At 36.3% G+C, this 13365-nt stretch overlaps 1 protein-coding gene across 1 annotated transcript in view; it reads right to left on the bottom strand.

The window, feature by feature from the left end:
- The window catches only part of BRINP3 (BMP/retinoic acid inducible neural specific 3), a 199066-nt gene that overhangs the window by 57213 nt on the left and 128488 nt on the right, over positions 1-13365 (bottom strand). The window contains exons 5-6 of the mRNA XM_059478341.1: positions 5470-5575; positions 2850-3086 (exon numbers count right to left, since the gene is read on the bottom strand). Coding sequence (XP_059334324.1) covers positions 2850-3086; positions 5470-5575 — 343 coding nt within the window. The remainder of the gene's footprint in view (positions 1-2849; positions 3087-5469; positions 5576-13365) is intronic.

The following is a 13365-nucleotide window of genomic DNA, read 5'->3' as shown; positions in this document are numbered from 1 at the left end:
TAAGAAGCTGATTTCCACTGATTTAGAAAAAGACTTAGCAGTTTTCTAGTGTTCCTTAATAAAGGTCACTTTTGTTGCCAGAACGTGCTGCTAACATGGATCAGATCACACTGATATTTGTTCATAATTTTTCATTATGGAAATATTGCTCAAGCTCCAAATGTTTCAGAATATGTCTTAATGGTTATAAATATCTATATATCTGTATATCTACATGTATATATATACATATATATAGATCAGTGTGGCTGGAAATGCTTACAGATCATGTGTGACAGCACTGGAAGAGCTGCTCAGTGCTAATATGTGATTTATATGAGGTTGGCTGCTCAATGACTAAGTTATCAATCAAAAATTCCCATGCCAGCTTTTTTCCAAGTTCAGACCCATACAAGGTTACCTATCTCATCTTCCTATGACCATCTTTATGCAAAACACTTTATGAGACAAAAGCAGAAATATTAGAAGTTACCTCTGAGTTGTGGAAGTCATGCTTGGTATATTTATTAGATTTTAAATGATTTAAATATTTCAAGGGCTAAAGAGGGGAGTGTGGCATATGTCTTAATGATGTTAATAACCTAAATTTCACACTTCTTAGTAACCACACCTACTAGCAATTACCAAATTGACAGATATATGTCAAGTTGGCATTTTAGTGATTCACCCAGCAGAGCTAAAGAGTCTTTTAAAAGCCCAGAATTTAACTCTTACCAATTTTCCCCTGACATTCGTGTCACAGACCTGAGCATAGGACTAGAAATGTAGCTGACAATGATTCAAACTCATAATTAACTTGATGTCCATTATACAGCTCGCCGTAAGAACCCTCCACAGATGTATGTGTTCTTCCAGCTTGAGTAAAATTGCTGTTAAGTAGGATCCTGCAAAGGACATTTTTCAGGCACTGAACAATGTCACAGCCCATTCAGATAAGACAAAATATTGCAAATATGTGCCATTCTGAAAAGTCAACATATTTGCCCTAGTTTGCAAAGTAGTAAAAGATAGCATGGCTCCAAAAATAATTAAAAGTGTCCAAATAGTCATTGGGAAAATGCACCCAAATGTACACAAAACCAACACATTTATTCCTGCTTTTACAGTCAGAGATGTCTGTGGCCCTCCAAGGAGAAATATTGTAAATTCTGATGTCCTCCTGCTAAATGTGAGAATGGGGATAGAAAAAGGGCTTCAGATCTTCTAAACAGACTCAGCTAAAAAACAGCATCAGGTTAAAAATTGCAACAAATGGCATTTAACTGATACAGGGTCTCTTGAAATTACCAGCTCTCTTGAGCTGAGGAATCAGTCTTTAACAATAAAACAAGAAATATAAAAATGGATGTCTATAAAGTACTGTTCATCGACACTGTTTTACTGATATTTATTCTGCCCTTCCCTTAACCACTGTATGGTTTTCCTCCTTTTCTCTTCTACTGTTTTGTTCTCCTCCTCCAACACAACTCGTTGCAACCTGTGATTTTTGTATTCTTTCTGACTTTTCCTATCTCCCTCAATTCTTTTTTTTTTTCTCAACAATTTTTCCCAGGTCTGCTGAGCTCTCCTTACTTTTCCCACCATCTGGCCAGACAGCTGTTTGTGATAGCACTGAACAAGTGAGTTGTGAAAACAGTTGTTCAGAAGCTGATTTTACCTGTAGCTCCCATTCTCTGTGGGACAGGAAATTCTGATGATCAGGACAGATGAAATGATGCATGAAACTGTGGATTTTTTGTTTTGTTTTTTTTTGTTAAGGCTGGGATTAAATTAATGAGATGGTATTTTTGGTTTGGATTTAGATATTTATTAGATTTTATTTATATTATAGTTACAGTTATTATATTATTATAATATATTTATTGTAACTGTTTATATAGAACTCACAAGCTGTGAGTTGTATAGTATTTTATTTTAATAAACTAAAAATGGAGTTGTATTTTTCTTTGTATAAATGGAGAAAAATTTTTAAGGATAAACTGTTTTTAAGAAATTAAATTATTTTTACTTTTAACTCAGTAACTAATTACTCATGGTTTGTAATGTGGATTTTTTTATTTAATTATACAATACTACGTAAATTCATGAAGAAGATGAAGAAAAAGGACTAGTTACTGCTTTAAAAATTCTAAACATTCTAAAAATTTTAAAAATTTTTATATATATTACTATATTCTAAAACTTCAAGGTATTTTACTATGTGATATAATATACTTCTATTTAAACTATATACTTAAGATTTTAGTTCTATTATTTAACTTTGGAAGTTTTCTTTGTGGCCTCAAGTTAAATGTAGTGTTTTCTTGGGAGTTATTTTTTGTCAGTATAGAAAGTCTAAAATTTTTAGTAATTAGGGTTCTGACATGAAACAAACCTTGATAGATTAAAGAAAAACTAATGTGGTGTCACACCATCATATTTTCTGAAAAATCCTCTTTGCCCAGGATTCTCCTCCTGGGGAGCAGACAAGCCTCAGAGAAAAAGGAAAACAATATTATCCCGTTTCCTTCTCCCTGTTTTGCTGCTTTGGAATGTGATTTGGAGATTGTTTATCCAACATGTGAATTGTATTGATTTAACCACCTGTTGGATAAACAATCTCCAAATCACATTCCAAAGCAGCAAAACAGGGAGAAGGAAACGGGATAATATTGTTTTCCTTTTTCTCTGAGGCTTGTCTGCTCCCCAGGAGGAGAATCCTGGGCAAAGAGGATTTTTCAGAAAATATGACTGTGACAACATGGCATGAAAAAGTTGTAAGAGCGTGGCTGGGGCCAGTTGGAACATAAACCAATCTATGGGATACAGCCAAAGAGGGGGGGAAAATAAATTTAAAAAAAAAACCTCACCAGATTCTTCAAATTCACTGTTGTATGCATTCCAGGTCTCACTTATGCGGAGCAGGTTCTCTTCCATGGCTTGAATGTCCATGTAGGGACAGTTGCACTCGGGGAATTTGGGGCCACACTGGCACCAGCAGTCATTGTCCTTGCAGATGAACTCCCCCTCTGAATTGCAGGCAATGTAGCTCAGAGCAGCCTGCACAAAGTGCTCCTGCAGGTACTCAGGAAGGATGACCTGAAGACCTGTAGGAAATGGAGGAAATATTTTGGTGTTAAATATAAAGTTCTGGAGCTGAGCAGCTTCACCAGCTCACACAGCAAACAAACAAAGAGTTATGAAAACCAAAAATATATGGAGTTTTTAGGAGGATTTGTACATCTGTCCAGCACTTATACCATGTCATGTATTTCCTTTCTTAAAAATTATTTTCAGACATATTCCTCACATTTCCCTCTCAGCATGGAATATCCATCCACTAATGAGTAACCTGTATTCCTCTGAGAGAAAGTTTATTGTTTTAATTTTCCTAGGGGGATTGGGTAACATCAGCTTCTCCTTGCTGAGTGAATAGCAGCCAGAGCCTTGCAGCAGGAAATCACACAACTGAATTATAATCCTGGTGCCAGCAATAATGCAGATTCTGAAAATGCTGATGAAGGGAAAGCAGCCCTGAGAGACAGAGTGAAGAGACAGCATAATCAGGAAAAGAGGTGTAAACATTTCCATCCAAAATTGGGCTTGTTTTCCATGCTTCTTTTGGCACAAGATGTAGCTTGTCTAAACAACTCATTATCTCCTGTGATTCTGGAGGGGTAAACTAAGAAGGAAGGGCAAAATTGCGTTGGTTGAAATCTTTGAAAAATAAAGTTTGGCTGATTACTTTTCTAGCATTGGTAGCAAACTGCTGTGGGACAGTCAATTGGATGTGAAGGGTAGGGCTGCAAAACCTTGAGTAAGAAAATTCATTCTTAAATCTACTTCAGTTTTAGCATGGAAAGGGTGCAAAGTCCAGCTCCTGCGGGGCCTCAAAAAACTCCTGCAATATGTGTTCCAAGTAATTTCTTATCATATGATTTTGGTATTTGGTGATATAAGTTTTTTCTCCACAGGCACTTGGATGATTTCACAGAGATTTATTCCTTCTTTTTAAGTATATACAAAACTACAGCTATAACAGGAATTTCAGAACCTTTTCAATTGCTGAAACCTGGTCTGGCTGTGCTTCCTTCTGTCTCCTGTCAAAATTTGGAAAACTCTGCTACTGTCTTGTGAAAAACCATTCTTTTTTTCAACCATAGAGGATGTGAAAGGAATAAAAAGCCCAGCTCAATTCTTCCATTAAAGAGTTTACACAGTTCTGATGATACATTTCTCCACAGTCTGAGAGATGCAAAGATTATTTTCCAGATTTTAACAGAAAAACATCATGAATATGATGGAAACCATAAAAAATTATGTTTTCTGGAAATATTCATGGCATCCCAGTGGAAATGACAAGTTTTTGTAAAAAAAAAAATTCTCTCTGAGAAATAATTTTATATTTTAATTGATTTAACTGATTCTGGAAAGAAAGGAAAGGGAGAAAACACATACGGATATTTTAAGGAAGAGTCATAGAATCATGGACTATCCTGAGACTGAAGGGACCACAGGGATCATCACCCCTGAGAGCTGTTCTTAATATCACCAACCACCTCACACTGTTTGAGTGATTACAAATTCATATAGAAAACTTTAAATCTTGGAAACAGTTGTATATCTACTTTCAACTGCAAATTAAGAATTGTATGGCTCTCTCATGGCATAGAGTCAGAGGTGTGCACAAACACACACATTAAAGAGAATTCAGTGGGTGTTTTCATAGTCATAATTTGCTCATGCTTTATTTTTGTTACTGAAAATAAAAATTATTAATGGTCTAATACCATAAAGGGGGATTTTTCAAAAATTCTTATGTCTTAATATGCAGGCCAGGAAATGCTTCTGCTGGAATTTTGAAAAAAAGAATATTATTTAGAAATGAAGACTCTCTTCTTCCTTTTGCTTCCTCTTTCTGCTTCTGTGTATTTTTCATTTTTATTTATACACAATTATTACTATTTTCCTAATGAGTGAGATTTTAACCCTCCAAGTTGTTTTTTTTTTAAATTTTAATTCCCAAGAGGAGAAGCCCTTTGACTCCTCCTGATTTAGAGTATTTGAAAATGTATATCCTGTTTTTCTAGTGACTCCATCAATTTTGGTGCAACAAGTGCAGGGGGTGTCAGCTACTGCTCAGCATGTGCAAAGCAGGCTGAGCACACCAAATGTCACCCCCAGCTTGGTGGAATCTCTGGGAATTCAGGCTGTTAAAGAGATGTGCCAGTGGATGCTAAACAGGGATGCAAAATGTTAACAGGGCTATTCAAATTATTTTCTGATGGGTGTAGAAATTGTTTCCATTTCAAAGGCACCACGAGGTACTGACATTTCCTTCACTTTGGCTGCAATGCACTCATTGCACAGAAACACACAAAAAAATTAGGAAAATGACCTTTTATGAGGTGGAAGAAAGAAAAAAACCCAAATAGCGTGATAAATGTCACCCCATTCCAAAAACAAATTAATGAAATTGCACCTACATACCTTGCAACTGAATCTTATTTTCAGGACTCTGAACCAGAACAGAGCTGACAGAATCTAGGTTGTCATAGTTACTGCAGCCGAGGGGACCCGTCCGTGTCTCTGTCACCTGGTGGGAAGGGAGAAGCACTCATTGAAATATCCAAAGCAGACTGAGCAGTTCAGAGGATTGTTTCATAAAGTTTCCCCCTATTTCACCCAGAAAAGCACGTCAGACTTAATTATGGAGACATAATTAAGAATATGTGAATATGCATAATTAATAAATAACAATTTAATTGCCAAAAGGGTGAGTGCAAATGTTTTAGCAGCAGGGAATGCTGTTTGTATCACAGAGAATCCTTACAAACACCTCACCATCACAATACTACACAAATACTACAGTATACAATGTTAGAGTGGTGTAATGCTACACCAACAGTCTGAAGAAAATTTCTTTTCCATAACTGTGGGAATTACAATGAGTTTGCTAAATACTCAGTTTATAAAATAAAATAATAATAAATAAAATAACAGCAACAAAAATATTATAAATATATATAAATATAAAATATAGTCTATATAAATATCTTATACTTTATATGCTTATTAATATAATACATTTATATATTCTTAATTATAAATATTATATATTGTTAATTATAATTATAATTAGTGTTATATTATATATTATTATATATTATATTAATAATTATACTATGGATCATGTAATATAATCTAATATATAATTATTTCTATAACATATTATATATAGTACATATAATAAATATAAAAATAATAACAATGAAGAATAATAATAAAATATAAATACTAAGTTTATTAAAATGAGGACTCTGATTTTCCCCTCTTGAAAGTTGTGCACGTGAAAAGTTCTACTTGAAGTCATGAGAAAAGCTCTGATTTTTCCAGTGAAGAAGATCAATATTTGGAATTAAAAGCCCTTTATGAGCTGTATTTATAATGGTGGTAGTGGTGGGATTTTTTTTTTCATAAGGGAAGGGCCTAAGGTAAGTTTAGGCACAAAATTCCGAATATTCTGTCTGTTGTAATCACCAAATCCATGGCCACAGAACCAAAATACAGCAAATTTATCAAACCAGGACCTCCACAAGTAGAGCTCTGGCTTAACAGTGAAGGTTTTTATTTGGGAGAGAGCAGTTATTTATATCATTGAATCATTAAGGTTAGAAAAGCCCTTTCAGATCGTCAAGTCGAAACATTAACCCATCTCCTAAGCCCCATATCATGGTGTTTGAACACTTCTAGGAAGGGTACTTCCACCACTCTCCTGGGAGCAACCTGTACCAGTGACTGGCCATCCTTTCAGTGAAAAAATTTTTCCTAATATCCAACCTAAATGTCTGTCCCTGGTGCAACTTGGTGAGTAAACACATTTAAATAAATTGAAAAAAAACCTTAGTAATTTATATGCTTCCTGGAATATTATATATAATTCTGAAGTGTCAACAATTTCTTTCTAAAATCAGAAGTACAACCAATCCCTCTGTCATGCAGCTCCCAAACCGTTCTCAGCCACTCTCCTGGAATTTCCTGCTTCTCTTCTTTTGCTTGTTTCAGAAATTGTGGCCAGATTTACCCTTATTTTGTACCTGCCCCAGCTTTGAATACAACCACTGCTATTTTCTATTACGTCAGGTATCATATTCAGCTCTGTATCTCCTGGAGACTCAGCCTAAATTACAGGGTGAGGAAGTAGATTTTAAAAATGCAGACATGAACTGAGCAAGTGCCAGCCATGCAACCAGACAACCAATGTGAATTGTAAAAAACAGAAGGGAGATGGAAATTTGAACAGTCTGATTTGATGGGAATATGAAGGTTTTCTGATATAAACCCTGATTTTTCATGTTGCTGAAAAATCAGCAACATGTACAGACTGGCTTGGGTTGGAAGGGGCTTTAAAGAATATCAAGTTCCAACCCTTGCCACAGGGACATTTCCACTAGACTGAGTTAATCTAGCTCACCCACAGCCTGTGGGTGGCTGCAGCTGGGCTGTGATGTCCTTGAAACCTTCTGAGTTGATGTTCTTCTGAGATTTCACATTCTTCTTGCCCTTTTGAAAAGAATATATGAGATTTCCTTTCGTTCCAAGCTCCTGGCACCTTTCCATCACTTTGAGGGTGGACAGCCCATGGAGAGGACACAGAACTGGCCCACACCAAACCTGTGAGCAGAGCTCGAGATGCATGAGGAAAAGGGCTCAAGCCAGGCTGTGTCCTCTCTGCACGTTTGGCAATCTTTAATATTTATGACAGCAGCAGATTTACCACGGTTTTTGCTTAATCATCCTGAATCAGCACAAAGACTCCAGCAGGGGGATGAGATTTGGATTGGACATGGCTGGAATGAAAATTGGTGTTTGATTCTTCAGTCCTCTGCCAACAAGTAGTCTAAAATTCCATTCTAAAATAAGATTTTTTTTTTTTGAAAGTACCTCCAGTTCATAAATAGAATCCTAATCTCTTTATACAATAAAAAATAGTGCTACCTAGATTAAATAAGAAAAATAGCCAGAAAACCAAAAGAATGGCAGGTAAGTGTTGCAATGAATTTTATCCTTACTCTGACATATTATGCTCATCATTCACCTATGCAATTCTTTATTTAAAGATCCATTTATTTTAATGTTGTTTTCGTTTGCACAATATTATTATGGCTTTCAAGCATTTCTCTATAAGGCAATGCAGCTTCATAAAGTTATATGGAATGTATAAACTATAAAGCAAATATTGCAATTCCTATCCATTCCTATTACTCTTTTATGGCCCCTGAAATCACAAAATAAGGAAGGGTGGTAAGTAGCTTTGTAGTTATTGTGCCCCTTTTTGTTCATATTTCTTCACTCTTATCTGAGTTATGCCAGACATGGGTAGAGACTGCCACTGTTTTGAGAGATAACATTTATAAATACATTGATTCAGAAGAAAATTATATAGAGCAGTTTTGATATGAATTACAATCATTGCAGTAAAGCAATTAAAATTAATAATAATAATAATAATAATAGACAATGCTCTATAAATACATCAATAAATAAGGACCTTTTCTAAATGTTCATTTTTTATTCCAATCTATACATTTATATTATTCATCCTTTTACTTTTCCAGGTACCTTCACACCCTCTGTCAGCTGCCTTGCTCTGGTACTCTTATCTTCTGCATAGAAAATACATGGTAACAAGAAATTCAAAATGAATAGTCTCAGTATGTAAAAAAGAAATGCTAAAAAACATAAAAATCATCCAACCTTCACCTTTTGATGGATGACAATTCTAGTCAGAGGTCAGAGCCATGCAGTTACATATGGTTTTGTATACACAAATCCTACTCCACAAAGACTGCAAATGAGAAAAAATTCTGAATGATTTATTAATGAAAGCCTCAAATTTCTATCAAATTTTCAGACCAGATGAAAGGATTTGATTTTCCTAAATTATACATGTACAGACTGGCTTGGGTTGGAAGGGGCTTTAAAGAATATCAAGTTCCAACCCTTGCCACAGGGACATTTCCACTAGACTGAGTTAATCCAAGCTCCATCCAACCTAGCCTTGGACCTTTTGGGGTAACTTTGGTGATAAAAAGACAGACTAGAGAAGAAGAAAAAAAATTTTGAAAGGATAAAAATACATTAATTCTGATTTGAGCCAAGTGTTACTGATGATTTTACATTTTTGTTTCAGCAACAATAGGAATGAAATTGGAAAGGCAATGGCACGCCTTTAATTATCTTCCAAGCAGAGAAGTGTGACTATGCTCAGTCCCAAGATCACAGCTGAAAACTGTTCTGTCAGAATGTGTATGAAAAAAGATAGACCAAAAAGAGGAGAGGGACAGATAAGAAAATAGAAATTCAGATTATGCTGGGAGGTAGCATTGTCCAGAAGTGACTAACACTGTGCAAAGAGCACCAGAACCAATGTTTGTTTTGCATGCTCTGCAACCCACAAAGAACATTAACTCACAAAGCAAAGCACCACAGAACAAAGTTATTCAATAACCAAAACCCCCTAAGAACCAGTAAAAACCACCTGTGAAATCACCTGACATGAAGCAGGTAGGATGTTCTCCAGTGCCTTGTTTTCAGAGATTATCACAGAACAGGTGTCCCTGGGCAGCAGAGTTTTCAGTTCCCAGAAATAAACTCTAACATTTGGCATTAATGAGACAAATGCCTACAGTTTTCAGTCAGTTAAATCTCATAACCATGGTGATAATGACCCGATTATGAGTTCACTGAGAACATACCTCCTAGCACTTAAGCAGGGCTGAATTCTTGTGATATCAGTGGGTAGTATTTCCCTGGGAAACAGCCTGCTTTTTTTTCTCCATGATAATTAAGCCAACAGAAGACTTTCCTAATAAAAGGGAAATACATTTCTACAGAGATTTTGCTCCTGGTGAGTCCTTTTAAGCACATGTAGCTAATATTCCTAACGAAGTGCCCATGCAGAGGTGGTGTGTGCCTTGCATAAAGGACTGTCCTCTTCAGCAGGACTCCTTAAAAATGGCTTTGGCTTCTGAGGATGAGAACTGAGCCAGCACAAAGGAGGATGAGGCAATGCTGGTCACTGCAGAATAGGCAGCTGTGCTCACATTCACACAAACCTCTTTAATGCTTCAAACATTCAAATAAGGATTTAGAGCAAACTCCTCATATCTGCATGAGGGAGACAGGTCTGTTTTGAGTGGCTGTGTTGACAGAAGATGGGGCAGAAGTCTGGAATGGGGAGAAATTGGGATTCTCCTGAATAACATGACGACTGTACCTGGTGATCTTCAAGGTCTTTTCCAACCATGATGGTCCTGATTCCGTTGCCCTTCTACAACCTCACCTTCAGCCCATGCTCCCACCCCCTGTAGTCCCTGCCCATCCTGCAGTCAATGCTCTTTTCACCTTAAAAAAGAGTTGATCAAATAAACAGGCACTAAATGTACTTTCTATTTAGATGTGCATCTCCTGCCAACTCTTTTCTTTCTTTTCCCCCAGGCTTGACAGTTTTTCACAAAAGCACCTTTATTCCAGCACTTCCCTTTGCCACACAATAGTTGCTGCTCCACTGCCCTATTTTTGTCATTGAACATATTAAAAAACTCCTGCTAATGAGTGTGCAATTAAAATAAATCAAATTTTCTGAGTGTTCCAAGCACTGATACTTCTCAGCTAGGGGCTAGATGAACATTTCTGAAGGAGGTGCAGACAAACCAGAAGCATTCACAATGTCAGAGGTTGGATTTATGTTTTCAAAATGATTTTTTAATTGCTAGGAATCTAAAACAATACCTCAAAGGCATGACATATTTTGAACAGATTTTCTAGCAGCATAGGGCTGACACTTTAATTTGAAGAGCCCCCTAACTCAGGAGACCTGGAAAGACTCCCATCCTCTTTTTCTGTTATCTGAAAAATGGAAGAGGAACAGTAAACTTGATCTTTCTGCAAAAGAGATAATTGCAAAATTTCCATTAACTTCATTAAAAGGGAAATAGGGACTTCTTTCAAGTTTCTGGGCAAGGAGATGACTTTGAATTTTACTGAATGCAGCACTAAAGCTCCCCAAGAGATCAGTCTAATCCTTCAATTCTGCGCTGCTTTGTTTCTACACTCCCAGGAATTTACTGTGAACCAGATTGTTACCTTAAAATAACAAGGAAATTGAAATGCATTCTCCTTACATAAAGCATTAAATACCTCAGAAACCAGAATATTTCAGGAACTGGAAATGAGCTCACACTATTTGAATTCTGGTCTGCTGCAGCTGCTGAAAATGCTATGATTTTTTAAGGCTGTTCAGGTCAGTCTGATAGGGAACAATCCCCTTTCTGCTCAAGTCTATTCCCCACTATCTCAGGGAGCAATATATCATCTGTGAGCTCCAGGAGAATCCACAATACTGGAATAAGTCTGGCAGCACTGACAGTCCTGGCATCACAGCCACGATTTTCCCTTTTCAAGGACATTTTCAATCCACTGCCTGTCAGGTTCCACATTCCCATGCAGCCTTCTGGATTGCAACAGGGAAGTTTGCAGGAAATGAGGCTGCTGGAAAACCAGGCAGGGCAGCCCTGCCAGAGCCTTTATTTCCTGCACTTTTAGAAATCAAAGGTGCATCAGCCTCATACAGAGAATAAGGACAGGCTTTATCTGCAAAAGAACAGGTTATCTCTTTTAATTAATCTTGAAGAGATGACAGTGAAGTTCTCTTACAGAGAAATAATAGAGTTAGCAAAAATTTAATAAAAAACAGAGGATTTTGTTTCAGTCTCCATTTAGCTACTTCTGCTTGCCCATATCTTACTTAAATTAACACTAATATTATTTTTTTTCTCAGCTTTTATTGCCTAAAGAGACAGCTGAGCAACAAACAGCAAATGAAATCTATATATTTGCTTTAAAAGCTAAAATTAGAAACAGAGAGAAGAGCACAGATACAAATTAAAATAATATTTCAAGTCCATAAAAATCTCAAGGTATCTGCAGAAAGCAAAAGCAAAGATGCCTCCTTAAGAAAAACCCATTTCCCAGCTTTACATCCTTTTCCAAACATAATTGCATTATTATATAAGGGACAAAAAGCTCCAAGGAATTTTTGGGGCTCATGCTGTACAGGTTAAATGTGTTATTACATTTAACCCAGCTGCAAAATCCCATGCAAGGACTTCTCAAGAGTTTTGGGTTCAGGGTTTGTATCTTCATGGGCCAGCTCCATCAGGCACTGCTGAGGCCACTGGGATTTTTCACTGTGTCCCCATTAGTTTCAAGAAGACAGAATGATTTGCCTTTTTATAAAACTCACAGATATTATTAGCCCCTATTTATAAAAATCACAGATATTGTCATAATAATACTGCAGGTGAATGGAATTTATTTTTTTTTTATGTTGGGAAAGTATGAATAAAAAATATAGTCCTTCCTAAATCAGGATTAAAAGTTAAAATGTTTCTTTTCTTTTTGATGTGTCAGGAAAAGGATCCTCTTGGTAATTATAAAGATCCTCTTGGTAAATATAAAAATTATCTTTGGATCATTTGGCAACGTTATACCTTTAATGTGATTAGTTTTTAAAATCCTATATGTCCTATTTTTAAGAGAAAAATAAAATTTTAAAGAAACCTCAAACTTGTGCCAAAGAAAAAATGTGATGGGTTAACATTAGGTCCAAAAAAGAACATGAAAGGCATTTAAAGTGTTGAAGCTTAAAAAGCAAAATGATAAGGGCAGGTTAATTAAGAATTTAATTTTCCATACAGAGAATCTAGAGAATTTTACCTTTGATTATACATTTCTGTGCAATTCTAAAACTTGCCTGCAATATTCTTTTCAGTAACATCTCTAACTAGTTTAAGCTGTTTCCAGGTGTTAGATTTGCTGCCCAGAAACTCCTGAGTTATTTGTGCTGCCCATGGCACTCCAGCTCAGCACACCCTGCCCCTCCCTGGCAGTCACATCTGCAGCAGGACATTTCTCATGTCCATTTTATTTTGCCATCAAACTCCCCCTCCTGGGGTTGTCATCCCAAGCTCTCACAAGGAATCACATTAGTGTCCATAACAGGGGTGTCTGCCTGGCTCACAGAGATGTGTGCAGGGATTTATTTTTAGGTTATATCCTCATTACTTCCCACCCATTTATTCCCTCTGGTAAATGATTGTAGCACATTTGCCCTTTCTGTCTCATTGGTATGGCCAACTCTCAATTTAGTGTTTTGCTGAACTCTTGCTTTTATGCAACTTGGTTTTTAGAGTGTTTTCCTGCATCTTTGCAGACCTACTACAGACCAGGCAGCTACAATCTATAATTTAATCATAATCTATAATTTAATCATTAAATACCTATCAGTTGTTCAAGCTAAATGGAATTCAGCTTTGCTAAATT

The sequence above is a fragment of the Ammospiza nelsoni genome, chromosome 9 (genome assembly GCF_027579445.1).
Source record: "Ammospiza nelsoni isolate bAmmNel1 chromosome 9, bAmmNel1.pri, whole genome shotgun sequence".
NCBI classification, from domain to species: domain Eukaryota; kingdom Metazoa; phylum Chordata; class Aves; order Passeriformes; family Passerellidae; genus Ammospiza; species Ammospiza nelsoni.
This window is presented reverse-complemented; position numbering and strand designations above follow the sequence as displayed.